The following is a 27,212-nucleotide window of genomic DNA, read 5'->3' as shown; positions in this document are numbered from 1 at the left end:
ATCATCATCATCATCATCATCATCATCAAATGGAATTTTCAGACTCAGACATGGTTTACAGAGTACCGCTAACCTCTGTCCTTGTAACCAGTGTACATGTTTCATTTCCCTGCAGCCACTGCTGAAGCTGCCCACAAGGGGATGTTCAGAAATGGGGCCAATTGTCATTCCACAGACAGCAATATTAAACCTTAGGTTGCTGAGTGCATAGCTGTTTGTAGGTGCTCTAACTGTGTGGTGCATCCAAAGCCAAGCACTATTTATCTAGAGGTAAGGGATGTACCATCATGGTATGTCTATACAAAGGGACAAAGTAAGGAGATGGTATATGAATGTAAAGAATTTTAGTTTAAAGTAACTGGCCAGAGCTAGTGATTTTCACTGATCTGGACAAATCTTCACACTTTCATCAGTGCTTGAGAACATCCAAAGCCTTGTCCTCGCTCAGGTTACTGGAAATATTCATGCATGTGGCTGCGCTGTAGAGCAATGAAGACACTGAGATGTTGGGGAAGTGGAAGTTGTAGCGAGGAAGGGAATCTAGGCACTTCCGTGAATGATATTTTCTTTCTGTTCAGCTTATAGCTACTGCTGTCCTGTGGATTTGGAAATAGATTTGACCTACTTTAGCATTCTAAAGATGCCTCCCTGTTTCCACAGATGAAAAGAAGTGAAGAATTGACACTTAAAAGTCACAGTCCACAAGAAATAAATTTTCTTCGTTGTTGGAAATGTGGAAACTGTATAGCAACTTCTGATTGTTTCATGAATTGTCTTGAGCACCAGCGGATTAAGGTGAGTATTGGTATCTTCAGTCTTCACCAGAAAAACATGCTTTACTCCTCCAGGTATCCCTGAACTTCTGCCTTATCTGAAACAAAGAAAATATTTGAAAATGACAATCAAAAGGTATCTTTGGGGCTATTGGTATGCTCAAGTGATCGCTCACCACCCTGCCAAGTATGAGGCTCTGAGTTCAAAACCTAGTATGAAAATCCCAGTTCTTTGTCTTTGTCAGCACATAGTATTTTCTGTATTAATGACTTTAGCTATTCTGATAGATGTATAGTAACAGATCATTTTAGGTTCACTTTACATTTCCCTAATGAGGAATTATTTACTGTACTTTTTATGTATTTGTTGGTTAGATACTCTTCTATAGACTTCATTTGCATAATTACTAATAGTATTTGAGGGAGATAATCTATTATCTCTACTTCACAGATAAATTGAGGCACAGAAGCTTAAGTAGTTTGCCCGAGTCTGCCATCTGCCAGGCAGCTTGTGGTTGGTGGGACTGGACCATGAGGTTGGGGCAGGTTTAACGTGGAGGTGTTAACCAGACTTAAGCATGAGAGCTTTGATGCCCTTTGTGCTCAGGGTATCCTGAACTTTACACCCTCCCTACAGAGAGCCTGGCCCTCTTTTTAACTGGAGAGCTCTCACCCATTCATTCATTAAACATAAATCACTCGAGACTGTCCTAGGCTGTGTTGGGATATAGAGTGGAAGAGAGTAATGCAGCATGAAAACAACAACAATAACTACAACCACATTTCCAATATCTAGGAGTTTTAAACTGGCCTTGGGAATAGGCAAACCTATATAACTTAATTTGATAAATACTGGAATATGAATGCCAGCAAATTTCAGCAGGGGCTAATGTAATTCAGTAGGACTGTGACCCTACACAAAGAGAGAGGCTGTGAGAAGAAAGCTATGAAAAGAAGACTGTCTGCAAGATAGGAATCCCACCCCATACTACACATATGCTGGTGCTCAGAGCTCAGATTGCAGCTTCTAGAACAATGAGTAAATAAATTCTGGTGTTGAAGTCCCTCCGTCTGTGGGATTTAATTTTAACGGAAAATTGCACAGCCCTGCCTGTTAACAGGCAGTAGTAATTGAAGTGGGGACAGACAGAGATGATCTCTGTCTATATATATATATATATATATATATATATATATATAGTTTACTAATTGACGTCCTATGATCATAATTGTCATTGCATTATAACTATAAATCTATTAGAATTATAATAGACATTTTAATAATGTAACATTACATTACTGAGAGAATATTGGAATTTAAAAATTTATGATGCTAATCAGTCATAGAACAGCTATACATGGTTATATTGGTTAATCCTATAAATAGTGCATTATGTGGCCCAAAGAAAAGACTAGGGAATCACACAGTTAAAGCACAGGCCTCTCTGTGTGGGAGAAGGCTGTTGAGAAGAAATGACAATGGACAGGAAGCATAGCCCAGACAACAGAGCATTTCAAGCTTTAGGATCCTGATATTAAAAGGCCTTCTGGTGCCTTTATGGAGCTAAAAAAATTGGTGTGATTGGAATTCAGAGATAGATTGTGGTTTTGTAAAGTTACCTTGGACTGGAGATGTGGTTCTAGTGTAAGAGATCCAGCAGTGAGCAAGCAAGTGAGAAAATGTAAGAGGCCCTGAGTTCAAGCCCTAATACTCACACAAAATAGCAGCAGCCAAAAATGAAAACAAAACAAAACAAAAATACAAAAAAGAAGAAAACAGTTGACATAGTAGACCTGTCTGCTTTCTCCCCTCCAAATCCCCCACCCCACCCCAGTGCTAGAGCTTGAACTCAGCTTTTCATTCTCACATGGCTTTTTCTAGCAAGGCTGATGATACTCTACCACTTAGATCTTTTGTCCAACCTGGATTTTTGCTGATTTTTTTACGGATGGAATCTTTTTTTCATATCTTTTTATTATAATTAATAGAAGGGTTACATTATATTCACCAGATAGAAGGTGCATTACTTCACATACATTGATACCCTTTCTCATGTTTTGATCCCCATTTCCCTCCCCCACCCCCACCCCTCATCTTCTTTTCCTCCCTTCCCTATCCAACTTCAAATAACCAAATAAATATATATACAATATATCAGATAACCAGGTGAAATACTGTAACAATATGAGATAACCAAGGACAACAATCACTCATTATATGGCTTTTGCTTCAATATCCTGGAAGTCCTTTCATTTAGCATCATTTTATATGGCCTTATGTATCTAGGTTTTGCTCTATTGTAAATCTCTGCTAGGAGAGCCCAATGTTTCTACTGATTATAACAAATGAGGGAAACCACTGAGCCTGTCTGGCTTACTTCACTTAATATGACTTTTTCCATTTCCTTATAAATGGGGCTATGTTGTTCTTTCTGACAGCAGCATAGAATTCCATTGTATATAAATACCACATCTTGTTGATCCACTCATCAACTGAGGGCATACAGATGGAATCTTTATAACACTTCTCTGCTTAGTCTTACTTTGAACCTAGAACTTCTTGAGTCTTCCTGAGTAGTAGAATTGGTTATGTGGTACCATTGGCACTTAGCTAAAAATTTATATTTTAAAAATTCATCTTGACCTTTTTATTATTAATAAAAGTATTTATTCTTAAAGTACTTCGTCAGGGTACAAATAGAAAAACTAAGAGGTAAGTGGAGTTTGGGTTTCTCTACATTAGCAACAGTTCAAACATGTAATTGCTAATGAAAATCTAAATGTCAATCTTGTTTCATATTTTCCCTGTAGTGTTTATAGCTACAATAGTTAATTCGTCTATTTGGTTCACTTTAATTAGGTAAAGATCATCATTTCTTACATTACAAATTCCAAGTCTTAAGTATCTTTCAAAACATTACATAAAATCCAATCATTTATCCTTATTGTCTAGTTAGAAATCTTAAATACCATACAATTATAAAAAATATAACCACCAAATTTGTAATTTGAAGGTTAGATATTCTTATCCTACGCAGCAACTGGAAACATTAACTGCCCTTAAAGAAAAGCCAGTGATGCATTAGTGCCCTCTGCTGATTGAAGAAATTATTTCACTTACAGATACGTCAACATCATCTTCCTGAGACCAAGATGTATCTACTGTTAGTTTCTGTACACTTTTTCCTCTTTCACCCACATATTAGTCTGAGACTTATTCTTTTTCTCTGGAGAAATAAATTTTAAATTTAATTTTTCCCAAGAAGAACCTGTTATTTCCCTTCTGTAAAGGCATTAAGTTCTTCAAATAAGGTTGTTTTTCTGTTTTGCCATCCATCTGAAGACCTGTCCATTAAAGAACAACAAAAAAAGGAAGAAGAAGAGAGAAATAAGAAATATAGAGAGGGGAGGAGTAGGAAGGAGGAGAAAGAGGAGTAGAAAGAAGAGGAGGGAAATAAGTAAAGGAGGAGGAAGACAAAAATGAAGAGGAGAACATGAAAACAAAGAGGAAGAGGTAAAAATTTAGCAGAAGAAGAGGAATAAACAAGGAGGAGAAGAAACTAATAATGAGAGATATGTCCTCCACATCTACCAAAAACACAAAATTGGATAATGAAACATTCTTAGCTTTATTGTATACAAGACTCATTATGACTTATTTAGAAGGTAGTCACTCTAGCATATGGAGCAAGAGTATAATTATTGTGTTGTTGTTAGTCATGAAGCTGGAATTCAGGGCCTGGGCTACCCCTGAGCACTCTACCACAGCTCCTCTTCTAGCTTTCTGATAGTTAATTGGAGATAAGTTTCAAGGACTGGGCTGGGAGTTTGGCCTAGTGGTAGAGTGCTTGCCGAGCATGCACAAAGACCATGTTTGATTCCTCGGTACCACATACATAGAAAAAAGCCAGAAGTGATGCGCTGAGGCTCAAGTGGTAGAGCTCTAGCCTTGAGAAAGTCCAAGGACAGTGCTCAGGCCCTGAGCTCAAGCCCAGGACTGGCAAAAAAAAAAAAAAAAGAGTCTCAAGGACTTTCCTTTCCTGCTTGGTCTGGCTTTGAACATCTTTCCTCAGATCTCAGTCCCCTGGGTAGCTAGGGGACATGAGCTATCAGAGCCCAGCAGGAGAATAACTTTTTACTAAATGTGCCAGACAATCTGGGAACACACCTGGAAGCATTCTCCCAAAGTAGCCACTAAACTTGTAACCTTGATCTCTATTATTTGCTTCAGTGTTAATCAAAAGAGATTGTTGCCCGAGAAGTGTTGTTCTAGTGCAAACTCTGTAATAATTAACTTCCACAGATTTCTTAGAATAAAGAAACCTTAGAAATACTGATGACTAAAACAACTCTTAAGATTCCACCTCATTCCAGTTAGAATGGCCATGATCAAGAAATCCAATAACAACAGATGCTGGAGGGGATGTGGCCAGGAGGGATCACTACTACCCTGTTGGTGAGAGTGCAAATTCGTTCAACCACTATGGAAAGCAGTATGGCAGTTCCTCAAAAGACTAAACATAGAGCTCCCCTATGACCCAGCAATTCCACTACTTGGCATTTACCCAATCATCCAGAAACAAGGACATACTAAAGCCACAAGCACAATGATGTTCATTGCAGCACTAATTACCATAGCAAAGATATGGAACCAACCCAAAGGCCCCTCAGTTGATGAGTAAATCAACAAGATGTGGTATTTATACACAATGGAATTCTATGCTGCTGTCAGAAAGAACATTTCCCCATTTGTAAGGAAATGGAAAGACTTAGAAAAAATCATACTAAGTAAAGTAAGCCAGACTCAAAGGAACATAGGCTCAGTGGTTTCCCTCATTTGTCATAAACAGTAGAAACCTTGGGCTCTCCTAGCAGAGATTTACAATAACACAAAACCTAGATACATAAGGCTATATAGGATGATGCTAAATGAAAGGACCTCCAGGATATAGAAACAAAAGCCATATAATGAGTGGTTGTTGTCCTTAATGTACTATGTTATCTCTCATCTCTTTTGCTGTCCCTTGGTTATCTCATATTGTTACAGTATTTCATCTTCTTATCTGATATATTGTATATATGCTTATTTGATTATTTGAAATAGGATAGGGAAGGGAGGAAAACAAGATGACGAGTGGGGATTAGGGGAGAGAAATGGGGACCAGGACATGAGAAAGGATATCAATGTTTGTGAAGTAATGCATCTTCTATCTGGTGAATACAATGTAACCCTTCTATTAGTTACGATAAAAAATATATGGAAAAAAAGAAGTACTGATGACTAAACAAGGCCAGAATTTCTCCCTGATGAGTAAATCTGATAACCTTATATTGGGCTGGAGGTTGAGGGAAAAGGAACTAGGTGCTTAGGGAACAAGTAGAGACCCATTGGGCCTTTGAAGTTCTCTTGTGAAAGCTGAAAGCACCTTACCTCAAGATTTCTGCAAGAGGAAAAGTAGTTTCTACCCAGCGCGGTTCCAGTCTGTGATTTCAGAGCCTGGCAGTGAAGGGCAGGACACACTGCATATGTTTAAACCCCAAGTAGAGCTGCTACCTCTCAGCTGTTAGCCTGGGGAAACTTACTTCCTTTCTTTAGGCCTCAGTGGGACTGGCTTTGTAACTGGTAACTCTAATGAACTGAGGTGGCTGAAAACAAAAGTACAAAAAAATCAACCCTATTCCTGGAACACAAAGCCTAGATCCTTGGTCCTTGCCTTTGTTACATTACTTTGAAACTTTTACTCTATTTCTCTTACTTCTCCATTAATTTTGGAAACCTGATTATATCTGACATTTTTGACAGTTAATTCCATGTTGTGGCTATTCTGAATAATGTTGCAATAAACTTGGCAGTACAGAAAAGATGAATTTTCAAAATCTGAAATCTTTAGGAATTAGGGCTTTTCAAGAGTACAATTAGTCCTATGTCATAATGCGTATCTTCCCAAAGCAAACCTGTCTTCCCTGTTTATCAGATTTAAGAAATTAATTTAGGTCCAGTAATAGTTGTGATGCTGACAAGATGTGATGGGACTTGAATGAAAGACCTCATACTCTTAAACATGTTTTTTTTCTAGTCCTAGGCCTTAAGCCCTAGCCCTTGGGCTGAGCCCTGTCCTTGGGCTTTCTCAATGCTAGAGCTCTACCACTTGATCCTCAGCACCACTTCTGGCTTTTTTTCTATATATGTGGTACTGAGGAATGGAACCTGGGTCTTCGTGCATGCTAAGCAAGCACTCTACCACTAGACCAAACTCCCAGCCCACTCTTAAAATATTTTAAAAAATAATTATTATAAAAGCGACATACAGAAGAGTTAAGTTACACCAGTCAGCAGTGAGAACATTTCTTTTTTGGACAATGTCACTCCCTCATTTTCACTCTCTCAGCAGGTCTCATACCTTGCATAACTTTTTCACTCAAGGCTGATTCTCTATACTTGAACTACAGCTCCACTTCTGATATTTTGCTGTTTAAGTGGAGATAAGAATCACATGAACCCGGTGCAATGGCTCACGCCTGTAATCCTAGCTACTCAAGAGTCTGACATCTGAGGATCAAGGTTCAAAGCCAGCCTGGGCATGAAAGGGCCTGAGATTCTTTTTTTTTTTTTTTGCCAGTCCTGGGCTTGAGCTCAGGGCCTGAGCACTGTTCTTGGATTTTCTCAAGGCTAGAGCTCTACCACTTGAGCCTCAGCACCACTTCTGGCTTTTTTCTATGTATGTGGTACCGAGGAATCGAACCCGGGTCTTCATGCATGCTAGGCAAGCACTTTAACCACTAGGCCAAACTCCCGGCCCTTGGGCCTGAGATTCTTATCTCCAGTTAACCTCTAGAAAATGGGAAGTGGGGCTTAGCTCAAGGGTAGGGTGGTAGCTGAAGAGCTCAGGGACAGTCCCCAGTTTGAATTCAAGCCCCACACACACAAAAAAAAAATCACATGAACTTTTTGGCCCATGCTGGCTTCAAACTGCATTCCTCAAATTTCAGCCTCTTGAGTAGCTAGGATTACGAACATAAATTGGACTATAGTTTTAACAGAATTACCTAGAGAACTAAATTATGACAAACATTAAGGGTAGAAAAAAAAACAATTTTTAAGTCTCCATTTGCTCTACAATTTAACCTAAATAATTTATATTAATCTCCGAGGCATGCGTGAATTAAATGCTTTTGTTTTTGCATTAGCAAAAATGCAAAATAAAATGATACAATTTGCAAATGTTTCTTGATCATTGTTCTTTAATTTTTATTTTACTGTTTAGAGGGGTTACAGTTATATTTGCCAGATAGAAGGTGCATTATTTCTCACACATTGATACCCATTCTCATGTTTTTGTCCCCATTTCCCTCCTCCCTTCCCTAATCATTTTTCCCCTCCTATTTCAAATAAGCAACTAAACATATATATATATATATAATATACCAGATTGATCACTGTTCTTAAAGAATATCTTTGTTATTTCTGGTTTTGGTCAGTTTTATTAGAGTACAGTTTACAGATAAAACAACAAACATTGTTGAGTTTAATCAATATGTATATATTCATATAATTTTACCATTATAAGCTAAATGACACATTGTACTTCTCTTTAGAATTTTCAAGAAAGATTTATTAATCTTGTACTTTATTGTATAAATAAATTTATCTCATTGTCATTAGTTGTGATTTCTAAGAAGAGTGTGGGTTCCAACACCTGTTGCAAATGTCCATTTCTTCCAGCTCTTTCCTGCCACCCTAGCATGATGCTATTTCCTTCTGACCCAAGTATTATTCTTGCCTGACAAGGACAAACTTAATAGTAGTTTTTCCAGAGCCACCCCCATGATGATGATGATGTTATTGTTGTTGATGATGATGTCAATACCTGGACTTGTGCTCAGTGCCTTTCCATTGTCTCTTAGCCTTTTCACTCAGAGTTGGTGCTCTAACACTTGGGTCACATCTCCACTTCTAGCTCTTCTAGATTAGAGATGAGAATCTCATGGACTATCCTGCCCAGGCTGGCTTTGAACTTTGATCGTGAGCCTCAGATCTTAACTCCCTTACTGATGTAAGCCACCCTTGCACAGTACCCAAGTAGTTTCAACCATATGTTCTCAATCATACTTCATGTTATCCTCATCTACTCTGTACTCGAATATAGTACAAATTGTATTGAATGCAGAGAAAAAAAAACATACTGTTTGCATCTGGCACACGAAACTTCTCATCTGTATCTTCTACTTCAACCATTGAATTTTGTTTTTAAAAACATGCATATTCTGCATGATCTCTGCTTCAATAAAGTAGGCTAACCAATGTAACTACTATGCTATCTTGAAGCCCAAAGTTAATTACCTCCTTGTTAGCCTGGGATTCCCCTCTATCATTGTAACAGAAAAATTCAAATAAACTCTTGCATATATTCTTGAGCACTTTTGTGAGGACATGTGTTAAGGAGCTTTTAGATGATTAATCTAGAGACTATTCCTAGTTTTTGCTTCTTTTTCTTGACCTTACCTTCAGCAACATTCTCTATGTATTTCTGTATGTATACCTCCCTGACCCTCTTGTATTGGTCTAAGCATTGACATGGAAAGTTGGGAAAGTTGTGTTCTTTGAAGAAAATTGAAAATTCAGCCATCAGGGTGAGGTGTACATTTCTTGGGCCTACTCGAGCCCTTTCCTCAAGGCTTTCTGTTTCCCACTGAAATGTGTTCAGACTGTGTTGAAAATACTTTAAAATTGGGAAAAATTCAAGACCTTCCTTTTTCTTTTTAAGCCAGATTTATTTTAAACTAGTATATGAAAACAAAAAATATTGTATGAGTTAGTAGGGTAACATGATTTTTTATACATACATAGATTCAGTAATATTTAAGTCAGGTTAAATATGTTTCTTGAAATTTTATGACAAAAACATTGACAGTTCTTTCTATCACATTTTGCAATACACAGTATTTTGTTGATTTCTGTAGTTACCTCACTGGGTATTATCTAACTGTAACTTAATACTCACTGATCAGAGATTAGCCCTGATCAGTGTTCACATGAAATACTGTTGATGTACAGTATAAGAAAAATAATATGTGGTAATAATCATATGCATATGGGTGGTCCAAGCCTATAATTGTAACTACTCAGGAATATGAAAAGTGTAGGACCATGGTTCCAAGGCAGTCTGCGAAAAAAAGTTCTGAACACTGTGTCTAGCTAACTAGCAAAATATTTGACAGGAGGGATAGCTCAAGTGGTAAAGCATCAGATATGAATAAGACAGGCTCAAATCTTAGAGTTCAGTCCCAGTATAGGCACACACAAGAAAAACAAAGAAATAATGAAATATGGTCTAATGTATAACAATAGCTGAAGTCTCTTTCTCTTTTTAATTTACATTGTGACTTTTTATATCATTTTGACAAGAGGGAAGTTAAATTTGGCTTCTTTGTAGATTTAAATAAACTACACTAAAGTTTTTTGTTTACATTTCAATTAAGATCTATTTATGGGGGAGATAAGCAATGTAAGGATATGTGTGTGTGTGTGTGTGTGTGTGTGTGTGTGTGTGTGTGTGTGTGTGTGTCCAACTTGGGAAATTAAGCCTAGAAATTCTGGGTGGCCTTCACACCAAGACATAACTTAAAGTGAATTGTTCAGGGAAGAATTCTTAAAGGAAATCAGCTCTACTTCTTGTATCACTTAGAATATAAACTTAATAGGTGTGTTTAATATCTTTCTGGTCTGTTATGTTGTTAACCTGGCTTCAACAATGAGAACAACTACTCAAGAAATATGGGAAAGCATTGTAGCATGCACAGCTTATTCAGTGAACCATCTGATCCTGAGAAAGGGTTTCTGGGTAGGATCTTTGGTCTTCTCCCTGTTCCTTTCAACTAATTCCTTCCATTCACTGCATACAGTGGAATTTTGTAGACCTACAAAGGATTTCTTACCATTAAACAATTATCTACTCAATTACAGGTAAACAAATTGAGACCTAGAAAGGACAATTAACTAACCTAAAGTCATATGTGTAGAAAAGATATACATATATCTACCCTCATCTGTCCAGTGTTTTTCTGACTCTTGGGAAAGTATTTTGTCTCTGTACCACATTTATTTCTAAAATCTACTTCAGAAAGATATCTTTGTTTAAATTTTTGTTGATCATGTACAGGAGAAATTTAATCAGCTTTTTTTCAGCGTCCTACACAATCGTTCCTATAAAGGAAAGAAAATACCTTCTTCTCTCTCCATAGGTTCAAAAGACATATTTCCAAGAGAAATCACACACACACACACACACACACATGATGTGGGTTGAGCTCTGTGCCTGGGCACTGTCCCTGACCTCTTCAGCTCAAGGTTGGCATTCTACCACTTTCAGCCACAGTACCACTTGTAGTTTTCTGGTGGTTAATTGGAGATAAGAGGCTCATGAACTTTCACACCCAGGCTGGCTTTGAACCACAATCCTCAGATCCTCAGATCTTAGTCTTCTGAGTAGCTAGGATTACAGGCAGGAACCACTGATGCTTGGCTTTAATTGGCTTTAATATAATTTTATGTGACAGAAAAGCTTTGGTAAGGAAATGAAGCTCCACAGAAATACTTAAACCTGTGTGCTGTTATGTAGAAGAGTGTTAACAGATGCTCATGAAGAAATATGAAAGAGAAAAGGTATTATCTTATGCTGGTAACAAATTTAGCATGTTCTGTCTGCTCAGAATATTCTCTGTGATAAGATCATTACTTTCCTCTGGGCCTAAGTTGTGGTACCTCTCACAGGAAAGCATCATGGCCTAGTTTAGGAAAGATCTAAAATCCTTCTTGCTTCTGTTGCTTTTCAGTATGCAAGGTAGCATGTTCTAGGGTAGTTAGTGGTCCTTGAAACTCATTATTTCTCTCCTCCTCCTATATGTTTATTGATGATTATGATAGAAAACATAGCAACTTCTTTATTTTGTCAGAAGTAGAATCAGACATGAAGTTTGGTGGTTATCACCAAAAAAATGGTACTTTATTGTCTTACACACAAGAAAACAAAAGAAAATACTAGTACACATATTTTTAAATAATTTTTATTGTGATTAATGGAAGCGTTACATTATATTCACCAGATAGAAGGTGCATAACTTCACAGACATTGATACCCTTTCTCATGACATGGTCCCCATTTCCCTCCGACCCTCCCTCTGCTTATCTTGATTTCCCCCCCTTCCCTATCCAATTTGAAATAACCATTTATTTACTAGTATATTTTAGATCTTATTTGGTAGTTTCAGTAATTGGAACAGTTTGGCTTTTATTTTACTTTATCTTACCAGTCCTGGGGCTGGAACTCAGAGCCTGGGAACTGGGAGCTGTCCCAGAGCGTCTGTTCTCAAGGCTTAGTGCTCTACCACTTGAGCCATTGCACCAGTTCTGGCTTTTTTGGGGAAGTGTTTTGTTGTTGTTTTTGTTGTTTATGGGGGGGGAGTTGAGACAAGGATCTCATGGACTTTTCTTCCATGGTTGGCTTTGAACCTCAGTCCTTAGATTTCAGCCTCTTGAGTCCCTAGAATTACAGCAGTAAACCACTGGTGCTCAGCTGTCTTTTATTTTTAATGATATAGTTAATTCCTGTTATTTTTTTCAATCGTTGTGGGTTTATTTTCATGATGGAACAAGGGCAAGAGGGCAGCATGCATAGTTGTTTTCTAGCAAAACAATGGAATTTGTTTTTGAATGTTATGTACCTGTGGACCTGGTGAGAGGAACTGGGAGTTGGTCATTACTGATAGCATTCATCTTCCATGCCAGGAGAGACACGCAGGGGATGCTCAGCACAGCTGTCAGCTGTGGCACATGAATGCAGAAGCCCTTCCAGAATGGATAACCTGCCTGGTACAAAGAGTAAGTTTCTTTGTTTTGAGGTAAAGTAGAAATATACACCTGTTAGAATGTCTTTGTCCTCGTTTTAGAGCTTGAGTCTTTGACGTGTTGTTTTTCAAGACACATGAGCAGGGTGGCGACTCCAGACTGTGCTTACTGGATTGTTCACTGTAACCGGAGCATTCACAGCACTTTTTGGTCTCACACTTTAAGCGTGGTATTTTTTCTTCTTTGAATGTTCCTCCAATAGACTCCTCTAGTTAGTACCCACATTTCCTCTTTTTAAAAAAAAATTATTGAGCATTGTCTGGCCAACTACCAGCTGTCTCTTCTTACCTTATCCTTTTACCTTCTCCCCTCCCCAATTTTATTACATACCTCTCTATATTCTCTAGACTATAAGTAATACTCATTACACATAAGCATGTATATCACACAGTGTATACTTAAATACATACTCATAAATACATTCATTAGGGAATTTTGTATTTTGGTCATTATATATCCTCAGCATCTACAATAATATCTGTTCAATGAATGAATTATCTTGTGTGTATTACATACACAGGGAAACATGTACATGCATACACACATACACAGTCACACATAAAAATAAGCAGTATAATGAATGACTCTTACTGGGATAACCAAAATGAAAACACTGATGTTAAAAGGTGACATCTGTTTTCCTCCTATGTAGAAACATCTGTTTTCCTCCTATGTAGAAACTAGATTTAGTTTATAAATATATAAGTAAATACTTCAGGAAGTATGCAAGTGTACATACAGTTATTAACAGAAACAGGCTAGGTTTTAAGGGGGAAGTCAGTGTAATTCCTTAGAAAGGCTAAATCAAAGTGCAATGAAATGAGCACCAGGAAGTGGGCACGTGAAAGAAGTGGGATGGAGCAATGGGAGGGAAGTAGAGTAATGAAGACAAGAAGAGGTGCAGAATACAGTACAAAAAAAGAAAGAGAAACTCAGTGTATCCCTACAACATTAAGAAAAGCAAGGGAAGGAATAGATTGGGAGGGATGGCTGAGGATGTGGAAAGGGATGACAATGATCAAGACACATTGCATTCCTAAACTGTTTATTGTAAGAGCAAGAACTCATCTTATTAATATGATACCATTACTTTTGTATAATGTAAAATTCCTCTTAGAAAAGATATGAAAAATATAATTATTTTCCCATTGAATTGCTTACATCTTGGTCTAAAAAAATCCTTAACGTTTAGTAGATATTCAGTCTCACACTATAATGATTTCTGGAAGAATGCCCAGTTCATTGCTGGTAAAGTGTCCTGAACTTTAGAAAACACATTAGAACACGACAGAGGCTCCACTATCTTTGTGGAAAAGATCAGTGTGAGGGAAGTTTGTCATTCATTTCTAACCCATGTCTGGTTAATGCATTACCTGATGTATACAATGGAGATCTTTGGGTTGCTTGTAAAAAGCCAGGGAGATCTTTATTCTGTTGGTTGGGTGAAGTTTCCCTCCCCCACGCTTGGTATGCAAGAAGGGTATCAAAACAGACACTTTTCTCTGAGATTTTACTTGCAAATGAAGCTCTGTAGACTAATTTGCTTCCTAGCTTCATAGAGTATTTCTCTTCATCAGTTCACACTGTATCCATATTCAACCTGTTGTTTAAGAGCCGCTCTTTTGGAATTCTTAGGTGTATGGTTGGTTAGGCATGATTTGCAATATGTTATCATTCTAGAACGTTGTTGCTGCATATCTCTATTAGAATGCTTGTTTCCATTTGCTGTTCGGTCTACTAGTCAGAAAACAGAAAGCTAGTCTTTTCTGTAGCATTAAAAACTTCCACGGGGTTGGCTTTTGTTTTTTCTTTCGCCCTACCCCCAAACTCACATTCTCTCTGGTTACTTTACAATAAAAGAATTGTCTTTTCTTTTCTTTTATTACCTGTAGGCCCAGTGGACAGTTGGAAAACTGAATTGCCCTTTCTGTGGGGCTCACTTAGGGGGCTTTAATTTTGTCAGCGCTCCAAAATGTTCCTGTGGCCAGCTTGCAGCTGTCCATCTCTCTAAGAGCCGGACTGATTATCAGCCAGCACAGGCAGACAGACTAATGAGACCGTCGCTGAAATCTATGTCACATCCCAGAGTTCAGTCAGGTTGTGACAAGAAAACTCTGCCGACAGGTGGTATCTCCAAACCCAGAAACCACAAGCTTTTAAATATGGCCCAACATAATAATGGTCTTGGAAGATTAACAGAAGCACTCTGCCTGGAGGTACGAGCCACTTACTTTGAGATGAAGAATGAAAAACTGCTCTTCAAAACGTCAGATCCCAAATACCAGCTTTTTGTTCCCCAGCTGGTGACTGGCAGATGCACGACAAGAGCGTATCATAGGAAATCACATAGTTTAGATCTGAACATCAGTGAGACTTTATTACCTACTTTGTACCAAATACATAGTAAGATTACTGCCTACAATAGGCTAAGTGAAACACAGCCTGTGGACCTTTCAGGACTGCCTTTGCAGTCTAGTAAAAATAGCTGCTCTTTTCAGAACCCATCCAGTTTTGATCCTAATATGTTGCTTCAAAGGTTTTCAGTGGCTCCCCGTGAAATCCAGACACAAAGAGGAGAATTTCAGTATGGTCTAGAAGCTTCTTCAGTGTACTCTGAATGTGCTCCTAATACCAGCAACCTGACTTTCGTGATGGATCTGCCCTCTGCTGGGAGGAGCATGTTGGAGGCCTCAGAGCAAGAACAGCTGTCTCCTCTGGACTTCCTGCATTCCACCACTTTTTCACTGGGCACCATTAACCAAAGGCTGAATAAGAGAGAAAGAAGCAAGTTGAGGACTCTGAGAAGAAAGCAACGGAGGCATGAAAGATGGCTACAGAAGCAGGTAATGTTATTTTTAAAGAAGTTTGCTAACAATTCTGCATTTTGTAAACATTGGGGCTTGAAATGTACAACTAACTTTAAACAACTGTATTACAGAAACCCAGCTTTAATGTCTAAAATGACATTTTTCTCTAGATGCATTTAATAATCACGCATCCCTTTTATAGTTCACAATGTGTTAACCCTGTTTCTATGCTTCAAAAATGTTTAAAAATAACCTTTCCTGTCATTCCCCTCCTCTTTTGCTTGCTTCAAAAAGCACTGAAGATGTCCTGTTATTGAGATTGGATAACTTATTATAAATACTTTTAATTTATTTCATGCTAACCTGGCTTTGCAATTTTAGGTTGAGTGGAAACAAATGTTTTTCTAACTTGAATCAACATTGTTCACTTTTCATTATGCATATTTTAATCAGATATTTTCAAGGAACCTTATTTAATTATGAACTTATATGATACAAGTGGATCATGTAATTAATTGTGCCAAATTGTAAATGTTACTTAAAGGATAATTTCCCCTTTTTGTGATTTTTGTAGGAGCATTTGCTTCTCCATTATTTGAATTTCTCATCCTTCAAAATAGGGATCTCAGGGTTGTGTGTGTGATCAATCAAGTAATAAGTTTTAGTTGCTAGGGAAGCCAATTTAAACCAATGACTGAAGTACTATGAGTATTTGGAAGATTTAGGACTTGTCTGTTTCTCAATAAACATTGTTCCTTCTTACCAGTTTCTTACTAATCAGTGGTAGTTCTTATTAATTAGTGTGATGAATATTGACAGTACTCAGAGCCATATAAAGGAGCAATTTTGTCTAATAATTCACTGTAAGACAGCTAAGTGAACTCTTCCTGACATGATCCTAGCTGTAAACAGAGTTGTTGTTTTTTTTAAAAAAAACAACAGTGTAATGAGTGCTTCAGTCAGATTTGGGTATGTTTTCCATATTTTAGTTATATAGTAAAGTTATAGCAACAGGTAATTGTGTCTTATATTTTGGCTGATTAGTAATAGGAGCATTTCAGTATTTTTATAAATGATGGCTACTATGATATCAGTATGTGATTGAAATGAGTATATTTTTAGTAACATTATATCTTATAGTATAATTGATTGAAGCCATGAAATTCTAACTATTGGAGAAGTTGACTTGTACCTAAATAAGTTACAGATGATCATATGTTAGTTGAATATTCAGAAAAAGTACCTTAAAAGGAGTCCTATTGGATTACAATAAAAAATATATGGAAAAAAAGAGTCACGTTGGAAAGGAGAAATCTGAATTCTCTTGTAAACACAAAGGAAATATGAAAGCTAAACTTACTGTATTCTAACAACAGATGCAGATAACATCTTTGAAATTAAATGTGCTTATTCTATGGTTGAGTCCTTTTGAAAACTTCATCTGCATTAATAATTTAAATATTTAATTATTTAAAGCATAGAAATATTCTATGTACACAGTTTAGAGGATGACAATAGCAAAGTTAAGTTTGGGGAAAACTTTAGATAGATGACATTATTTTTAGTTATTCATACACATGATTTAACCTTTCTGCTTAGCTAATTTATTAGAATTAATTTTTTATATATTTTTATTGTAATTAATAGAAGGGTTACATTATACTCACCAGATAGAAGGTGCATTACTTCACATACATTGATACCCTTTCTCATGTCTTGATCCCCATTTTCCTCCCCCACGCCCGCCCGTCCCTCATCTTGTTTTCCTCCCTTCCCTATCCGACTTCAAATAACCAAGTATGCATATATACAATATATCAGATGACCAGGTAAAATACTGTAACAATATGAAATAACCAAAGGACAGCAAAAGAGATGAGAGATAACATAGTACATTAAGGACAACAATCGCTTGTTATGTGGCTTTTGTTTCTATATCCTGGAGGTCCTTACATTTAGTGTCATTCTATATGGCCTTATGTATCTAGGTTTTGTTCTATTGTAAATCTGCTAGGAGAGCCCAAGGTTTCTACATAATCAGTAGAATTCATTTTTATGAGAATTCATTGAATGTTTGCTTGGGATGCCAGTACATTAGTTAATAATTTCAATATAGACTTGTAGTTGCTTTGTTTTGTTTTCTTTGGGTGATATTAGGGATTGAACTCAGGGTCTTGTGCATCCTAAGTAAATGCTCTACTCCTGAATCAGATCTCCAGCCCTGATTCTGCCCTTTGTACATGAGGTAAACAAACAACAGTTACTATAATTACTGATCACTTTTATTTTGTCAGTCTTGGCCTTGAACTCAGGGCCTGAGCACTGTTCTTGGACTTTCTCAAGGCTAGAGCTCTATCAATTGAGCCTCAGCACCACTTCTGGCTTTTTTCTATGTATATGGTACTGAGGAATCGAACCCCGGTCTTTGTGTATGCTAGGCAAGCACTCTACTGCTAAGCCAAACTTCCCGCCACTTTTAATGTTTTTTCACTGGAAACAAAAATTGCTGATTCTTAAAACAGAATATTTAGTTCTTCGCTATTCTGTTATTTCTCTTACATTCAGGAAGCTATCCTTGTCAGTAGCTTGTGAACGTTGCCTGCCACTGTACAGGTTGTGTCTACATCCCTCAGACTGTTTCCATTGCAGTGCAAAAGCTCCTGAGTCTGATATTCTCCCATCTGTCTAGATTTCTTGTGTTTCCTGTACTCTGGAAATCTTATTCCAAAAATATCTGCTTATTCCAATGTCCTGGAGTGATTCCTCTACACTTGTTTTAGTAGTTGAATATTTTCAGATCTCACATTTAAAGTCTTTAATCCAGTACAACTGATTTTTTGAAACCATAAAAAAGGGGTCTAATTTCATTCTTTTGTCCCATGGGTATCAAATTTGCCCAGCATTACTGATTTAAGAAACTGGTATTTCCCTAAGGTGGGTTATTATCGCCACTGTTGAAAATCCATTGGCTATGTATTGGTTAATATATTATATGTCTCAGTTCTATTTGTTCTTATAACAAGTTGCCTTGATTATTAGGGCCCTATATATTTTGAAATCAGGTCACATAATGCCTTTTTTGATTTTGTTGTTGTTCAAGATGACTTTGTGTGTGTGTGTGTGTGTGTGTGTGTGTGTGTGTTACTGCAAATTTTAAGGTATTTTCTACTTCTGTGAATAATATTATTGATACTTTAATAAATATTACTTTGAATCTGTAGATCACCTTGGAAATTTTACTTATTTATTTGTTATTGTACTGGGACTTGAACTGAGGATCTTGTATTCTTGCTTAGCTTTTTTACTCAAGGATGCTCTACCACTTGTATCATACCTCCTCTTCTAGTTTTTTGCTAAGTAATTGCAGTTAAGAGTCTCTCAGAGAGTCTCTCAGATTTATCAGCCTAGGCTGATAAATCACATCCTGCGTGGCTAGGATTATAAGCATGAGCTACCAGTGTCCTACATATAGACATTTTATTCATCTTTCCATCCATGAGCACACGGTCTGAGCTTTCATGTTCTCATGTCAGCATCAACTTTATTTTTTATAGTTTTTGTTGGAGGGAACTTGTTAATTTTTAATTTTTATTTATTTATTTTTGTCAGTGTGGGGCTTAAACTCTGTGCCTGAGCATTGTCCCTAAGCTCTTCAACCCAAGGCCAGCACTCTACCACTTGAGCCACCGTGCCTCTTCCTATTTTCTGGTGGTTAATTGGAGATAAGAGTCTCATGCGTAGGCTGATATTGAACTATGATCCTCTGATCTCAGCTTCCTGAGTAGCTAGGATTACAGGTCTGAGTCACCAGTGCCTGGCTTAATTTTTAATTTTTTAAGATTATCAGGAAGTTTGTTGTTTCATGCATAAATAGTTCTGACATAGGATGACTCAGTACAGTCAGGCTTTTCTATTTTTGTTCTCAATACTGAGCTTTAAACTAGCCCTATGCTTACTAGCTAGGTGGCCTTAACACTTACCACCTTACCCCTTTTTCTGTAATTGTGTTTTGAACAGTCTCTCATTTATACCCAGCTCCAGTTTGGATCATGACCCTTCTATTTACATTTCCTGATAGCTGGGATGACAGGAGCACATTGTTTAATTTTACCAAAACATGATTACAGTTTACTGAATTGATTTCATGGCCAAACATTGGATTATGATTCCGAGTTGATAAAAACATTAGTCTACAACACAATGAAATATTGATAACCAAGAGACCTGGACACTTTCTATCCACATATGCAGTTCTATAGATACATATTGATGGGCTTAAACAGTTTCTTTGTTGCTTTAACAATGATTTTATTATTATTAAAATGTTGTTCAGAGGAGTTACCATTCCATAAGTCATGTAATAAGTACATTTCTTTTTGGACAATATCACCCTTTCCTTTGCTTTCCCCCAGTTTTCCTCTCCCATCCCTACCCACAGTTGTATAATTCATTTTCTGTACAGTGAATTTGTATTAATCATATTTTGCAATTCAAATCAGTAGTAAGATTTTCTGAGTATTACTTGACATTTTATTTCTCTAGCTCTCACTTAGCATTTTTTTACTCACAGCTGACTTTCTTCCACTTGAGCCATGCCCCCACTGCCAGCTTTTTCCTGGTTAATTGGGATGTCAGATTTATTTTCTCAGGCTGGCTTCAGGTTGTGATTCAGATCTTGGTTTACTGAGTAGGTAGGATTGTAGATATGAATCATTGGTACCTGCCTTATTTGACATTTTAAATGAATTTTTGTGTATGATAGAAATCTTTCAGTGGATAATTATCATGATATAAAATGGTAATAGTACAAAATGTTACTTAGAAAAATGACATTGACATTAAAATCAGAAGCTATAGCCAGTGTTCAGCAAAGGTTGACTAAATATCATCAGTGGGGAAAGATATAGCACTAAGTTTCATTCAGGTAGCCCACAAACCTTTCTAAAACCCAGCAGAGTTCCTTGTTTTTCTTCCCCCAACCTTTTTTACATTACCGTCTTTTGTTCTTAAATATAATGAAGTAAAATGCATGTATTCCTGGCATCTAGTTTGGTAATTTAAGAACAGATTAATGCAGCAACAACCAAAATGGTCTTAGTGAAAATGTTATGAAATAATTTAATGTTAAAAATAGATTATATAGTATATAACCTTTTGAGGTTGGCTTCTTTGACTCAGCAATATTGCCTATGTGATTTTTTTTTGCATGTAATTATAGGGTTTGGGGGTGGTTTTACTGCTAAATAGTATTCAATTTCATGAATGAGACATGGTTTTTACATTTAACTATAAACAGGTAGATTGTTCGGGATTTAACAGTGATTAATAGAACTGTTATAAACTTGTGTGAATCTAAATTTTCATCTCTCTAGGGTAAATGCTCAGGAGTGAAATTGCTGGATCATATTGTAAGCATATATTAATATGTAAGAGACTGTCAACATTTTCCAGGATAGTTGTACTGTTTTGCATTCATAGCAGCAATGTGTGAGATTTGCCATAGTTGTGAAAGCAGACACCTGGTATTTTACTTATATTTTATTTTTACCATTCAGATACATTCAGTATATGTGTAGTGGTATAACACTGTAGTTTAATGTACATTTATCTAGTGGTGTCAAATATTTTTCATGTATTTGGTTTTCACTTGTAAATATTACTCTGTACAGTGTCTATTCATATGGTTTGTACACTTTTAAATAGGCTGCTTTCTTTCTACTTGGTTTTAAGAATTTTTATGTATTTTATCCAAGTCCTGCCTTAGATATGTAATTTGAAAATGTGTTTTCAGAATCCATAGCTTCTCTTTTTATTGTCTTGAAATTTTTTTCCTGCAGAGCAAAGTTATTCAATTTTGAAGAAGTCCAATTTCTCAAAAAGAAAAATTAAAGGGTCCTATTTTATTGTCATTTTTAAGGACATACATAAATACATATAGGATTATATAAGTTACTGGGTGCAGTGGCTCAACCCTGTAATCCTAGCTACTCAGGAGGCTGAGATCTGAGGATCAAGGTTCAAATCCAGCCCCGGCACAAAAGGACCTGAGACGCTTATTTCCATTTAACGTCTAGAAAACCCAGGCCGAGTTCAAGCCCCATGACCCACCAAAAAAATATGTTCTGTTAAGATTTTGATTGAAATTATGATAGTCTTTCTGAGATAGACTTTGATTATCAAGATCATGGTATATCTCTCTTTAATTTTGGTGTGTGATTTCTCTCAATGTTGTATAGATTTTGGCACTCACAATCTCTCTGTGGTGCTGGACTTTGCTGACATATTTATTGTTAGTTTTGAAAAAATGTAAGATAATACATTTTATGTTTTAAAATACTGGTTTTGATTATTTATCTGTTCTGTGGAAATACATGTTTATGATACCTTTTGTTCCCATTTATCCCCAAACATTAATATATTGACCTGAAATGTTCTGGATCTTTTTGTTTTTATTTATTTTTTATATCATTTATTTCTTCCTCTCAGTATCAAGGAAGTACTAGTCTTATAAGATGTGTTAGTTTTTTCCTCTTGTGTTTTCTGGGAAATACTGTGGAGAACTAATACTACTTTTATTTAAATATTTATGACTAAAACTACCTGCCTACAGCTTTTCTTTGTTAAAAAGTATTAACTGTGAATTCAGTAACTTGAATAATTATAGAACAATTCAGGGAATCAATTTCATTGTTATGTGTGTAGCAATGATATTAGTAGTTCATTATCCTTTTAAATGTCTGTTGTATCTGTAATGCTATCTTCCTTTCAATCCTGATAATAACAATTTCTGTTCTGTTCTCTTCCCTCTTCCTCATCCTTTTGCTCTTCCTCTGCTCTTTCTCATCATTCTTCTTTTCCCAGGAAGTAGCTATCAATTTTATTTTCATAAAATAAGACAACAACAAAAACCCCAGCTCTTAATTGTTTTTCTTCATTGTTTTGTGATTTCAAAAGCCATTGATTCCTGATCTTTATAATTTACTGTCTTCATTTTGAATTTCTCTGACCTTTTCTAAATTTCATTGGTTTGAGATCTTATTTTTTTCTCATCTAAACATTTAGCACTATAACTCTCCTTCACTATTTTAACTATAAAGTATAAAATGTATCCTGCTGTACTTTGACTTTTATTCAGTTCAATCTACCTTGTAGTTTTCTTTGAGATTTCATTTGTCCACTTACTTTGCCTAAGATCAACATGGAGAAGCTGAAACGCAGAAAAATTTTCAGGGAATTATTCCAAATATATTCCTAGTACATATAATTCTGTTTTGAGAAATATTAAAGCTGCTACTAGTGTGGATGCATTATATTTCTAAATATATTTCTATTCAAATAGCATTTTAACTCCTATATTGAAATTTGTATACTATGGGCCTGTCTAATATGAATAAAAGAAAATGTCTCTTTAAAGACTAGAGGAAACTACTGTAAAAGAAGTTTTATGTGTTTAAAAATTATTGATTTTATTACATCAGAGATAATAAGTCTCTAATTCAGTATGATAATTCCAATACATCTTTATCATAGTACTTTTAATGAGGTAAGACTAAGAGTGGTGGTTAGGCACTGATAAAATACAAGCTAATAAGTTATACTAGAGAGCTTCTTATACAGGTTTATCTAGAAAAAAGTATGTTTTATAAAAGTACTAATTTCCTTTTAATGAATTTGTTCATATGAATCACTTTTTTCACAGATTTTGAAGGAGTCCATTTGATTTCTTATTACTTAATTCATTGTATTAAAAGACATGCAAATCATGCTGCAAATGTCTTTGGCTGTTTGTAATTTGGAATTACAATAATGATCCAAATATTGAAATTATTTTGTGTTCATTTTCGTTTTCCTTAAACAGAAAATTAATCATTGAAACTGTGATACATTTAATGTAATGATAGAGAGTTCTGATCTTTTTATTAACCATTAACATAGTCAACAAATTGTCTTTTAGGAAAGAACATATTTAATAAGAGTAAAAGAACATTACATATTCACAGAGATCAATGTTTATTACTCAGATTAGTATTTCAGCATTTTTGCCACTCCATTTATGAATATAAAAGCATTTAGGCATTAGTCAATAGGTTGACATTTCTAATAAGTCTTTGCCTTTCAGGAAGTCATCATTTAGTGCAATAATAAGGTATAATTGGATAAATGCCTTTTTGCTATCTCAAGTAATTTTACAATCATAAAATGAATTGATATGTAGTAAAGTTACATAATAACTGATGTCTTTACCATCAGTAATTGCATAGGTTAAATTTCTAATACACAGTGCAGTACATGATAACTGCTCAGGAATTATATATATATGCATATGTATATCATATACATGTATGTGTATATATTTTTTTAAGATTTACTTAGCGTTATAAAGAGTTGTGACAATATTGAAAGAAATTGCTATATCCCCCACACCTGGTTTTCTCTATTATTAATAGCTTCTAGTAGCCACAACTAAAGAAGCAACTAATGATGCTAATGTTATTATTATTTTTATTTTGTGTATGTATATGTGTATGGTTGTTGGTATGGGAACTTAAACTCTGGGCCTAGTACTATTCCTTGGATTTTTTTGTTCAAGGCTGGAGCTCTACCTCTTGAGCCACCCTAGTTTCAGGTTCTTGCTGAATTTATGCAGATAGAGTCCCATGGACTTTTCTGCCCATGCAACTTTGACCCTCAGACTTCAGCCTTCCGAGTAGTTAGGATTATAGGGATAAGACACCAGCTCTCACCTTGATATGTTATTGATTAAAGTCTTACATTATTGATATTTCTTATTTTACCTAGTTTTTGTCTTTGTATCTAGGATCTCATCCAGCATACCACATGGCAAAAAACTAGATAGTTTATTTTATTTTTATTTTTATATTTTTGCCAGTCCTGGGGCTTGCACTCAGGTCCTGAGCACTGTCATTGAGCTTTCTCAAGGCTAGTGCTCTAACACTTGGCTACAGCACCATTTCTGGCCTTTTCTCTGTATGTGGTACTGAGGAATCATGAATGCTAGGCAAACATTCTACTACTAGGCCATGCTCCTGGCCCCCAAACTAGTTTTATGTCTCAAATTTCCAAACTTGGTCTTGTTGAGAAAACCTTGAGCACAATTTCGGAATTTTGTACGCTGTTTACTCCCTGGGATTCATTCAAGACTTTCTCTAGGATTAGACTGGACTAATGGGTTGTGTCATAGGTTCATCAAACTTTCTTTAGTCAGAGATTTCCCAAGAGGATTCATGGGACCCAGTATCTTCACAGCTATGTTTTATGCACTGGAAAGACACAACCAAGATTAGCAAAGAGAACAAAAATATGGGGCAAGAATCTTCACAAAAAATGGGCCTACATGTCCAAGAATGTGCTCCCATCCAGTGAGGAGGGATGTGCTCACCACAGCGCTAAATAGCATTGAAATGCCATATGGCAGAGCAGTTCACTCCTTGCCTAACATTTGTGAATGTCCGTGCACAGTTGCTCCCTACAGGAATCCTTTTACTCAATACATACCTCGTCTGCTTCAAATTACCTCCAGTCGTGTCCTGGGCTCAGACAGAGATCTCCCCTGCACTTCTCATATGTGAATGACACGTGGAGGCACACGGTGTCAGCTGCCATGTACCCTCACACTGGCGGTAGGGGGTTGGCAAGTCTGTATTTGGTTTGATGTGTACTTAAAAACTTCCTTTGCAATCTTACAAGCAGAATAACAATGAAGGTGCAGAAAACTGAAAATTATATTTGACAATAAATTACTTAAATACCAAATTATCTGTTGTGGGAAAAGAGAATAGTATGTGGTTTGCCAGACAGAAGATTCTAACTTCATTATGTTTGCTTTCTTCTGCTGAGTAATATCACAGATGTCATCTTTCTGTTCTATTGTATATCTGTAATATTTTAGAAAACGCTGAAGAATGTGTCGAAATCACACCAGACAATAACATCCTGCCATGTTGTGCCTTACTTGGCATAAAGCCTTGGTTCTTTCCCCTTTTTTCTCTCTTGCAATAAATCTAAAAGGAGAAGATAAATGATAGTCAAGTCTTTTACTTAGGAGTCTACACTTCTTAATGATGCTTTCCTAAAACACCCTTGGAATGCAAAGGACTATTGAGGAGTCTATGACTAAAATTTCCACTGAAAACAATTACATATCAATGCTATATTAAGACAGGCTCATCAGTTCTCAAGATCCTCTCAATAGTGCTAGTTTACAGATGAAGCCTGACACCAGAGGGCACCAAATGTCCTCTTGGAGTAAAATAAACACAAGCATTTCTTTCCATCAACAGATTCATGCCCTGGATTAGTGAATACATTTATCCCCTCCCTCTTTTTTTTCCAGTGCTCCTTACCTTACATATGTAACTAATTCCTTTGCACATCACTTTGATAGTAAAATGAAATAAAAAATAAAAAACAAATTAGAAAATGAAAATGGAATAATATATTTTTCTCTCTCAGCTGATCAAAATAGAAGAGATGTTGCACTTTGTGAGGGGAACTTTCCACAATCCTAGGAAGGCTCCCTCTCTCTGCTATCAGCTAACAGTCTGTATCCTGGCTGCCTCATGTTACAGGGGGCATATGTTACTTATTCAGGGGGTAGAAAAGATCTTTCTTGCATTCATACTAATGTGTGAGAAATTATGTGTGAGGCCATATAAAGACATTATCCATTCTGGTTTTAAATTTCAAATGTCACATGCAGTTTTTGGAAGTCCCCTGGGTTCAGGATGAAATCCATAGTAAGTGTTCAGTGTGGAGAAGGGCTGAAAGGCTGGCAGGATGATGTAAGCCAGCAGAACACAGGGAGCCATTCATACCTCACTGGTCCACAGAGTTTATTAATTTGCATTTGAGCAACTATTCTTCCCCAGTTTTGAATAAAAGAATGGTTAGAGCAGTCACCATTAATTCTTTTCATTAATTATACTTTTTGTCTAGCTAAACATTTAGAAATAGTTTTATATTGCATGTTACTCTCTCTAATGATTAGATCTTCCTTTTATCCATAGCCAAAAATATTGTAAATTATTTAGGTTGTCTTATAAGTAGAAGATACAAATACAAATGAGGAAACTTCTGTCTAAATGAGCAGCAAAATCCAGTAGAATAAAGAAATTATTTTAAGGAAATCATGAAGCCACTAGCTCGATTCATATGCTTTGATGGTATATTTTTCTTTAGTTGCTATAAGATTATTCTGAATTTGGAGGTCAGAAGTTTGAAATAAGCTAAAATAATGTGTGTCATTGGACCAAACCCAAGGTTTGGCAGGGCTATTCTCCTCTCTGGAACTAGAGCTTTTTGTATTTTTCTAGCTTCTGGAACTTTTCTACATTTTTGCTCATGTTCACATTCCATCTTCAGAGCCAGCAGTGACTAGCTCAGTTTTTCTCATAGTGTCCCTGTGTAGTTCTGTCAACTGCACTCCTCTTCCTCATTTTAAGGACCTGTAATTATAATGTCTCCTACCCCCAAGTTAATCCGTGATAATTGCTTTGTTCTAAGGCAAACTGATGAGCAACCTCAATTTTGTCTCAAATCTTCATTTTCCATTTCCATTTTGCACAACCAGTTCAGTCAGCCTTGAAAGAGAAGAGTAGCAATGTGTTAAGTCTAGATAACTTTCAGACAAATGGGTATTTTTTTAACCTTCAATATTTGCACATTACTCACTTCTTTTGTCATTATAGGGTTCTAAAAATGAGTATG

At 36.2% G+C, this 27,212-nt stretch overlaps 1 protein-coding gene across 3 annotated transcripts in view; it reads left to right on the top strand.

The window, feature by feature from the left end:
* Rnf180 (ring finger protein 180) overlaps positions 1-27,212 on the top strand; it is a 111,987-nt gene that overhangs the window by 19,967 nt on the left and 64,808 nt on the right. For all 3 annotated transcript variants that reach the window (XM_090331876.1, XM_090331874.1, XM_090331875.1), the window contains exons 2-4: positions 661-795; positions 12,559-12,651; positions 14,571-15,521. In XM_090331876.1, the coding sequence (XP_090188002.1) occupies positions 661-795; positions 12,559-12,651; positions 14,571-15,521 (1,179 nt within the window). The remainder of the gene's footprint in view (positions 1-660; positions 796-12,558; positions 12,652-14,570; positions 15,522-27,212) is intronic.

Source organism: Megascapheus bottae, chromosome 4 (genome assembly GCF_031878675.1).
Source record: "Megascapheus bottae isolate mThoBot1 chromosome 4, mThoBot2.hap1, whole genome shotgun sequence".
Taxonomy (NCBI): Eukaryota; Metazoa; Chordata; class Mammalia; order Rodentia; family Geomyidae; genus Megascapheus; species Megascapheus bottae.
This window is presented reverse-complemented; position numbering and strand designations above follow the sequence as displayed.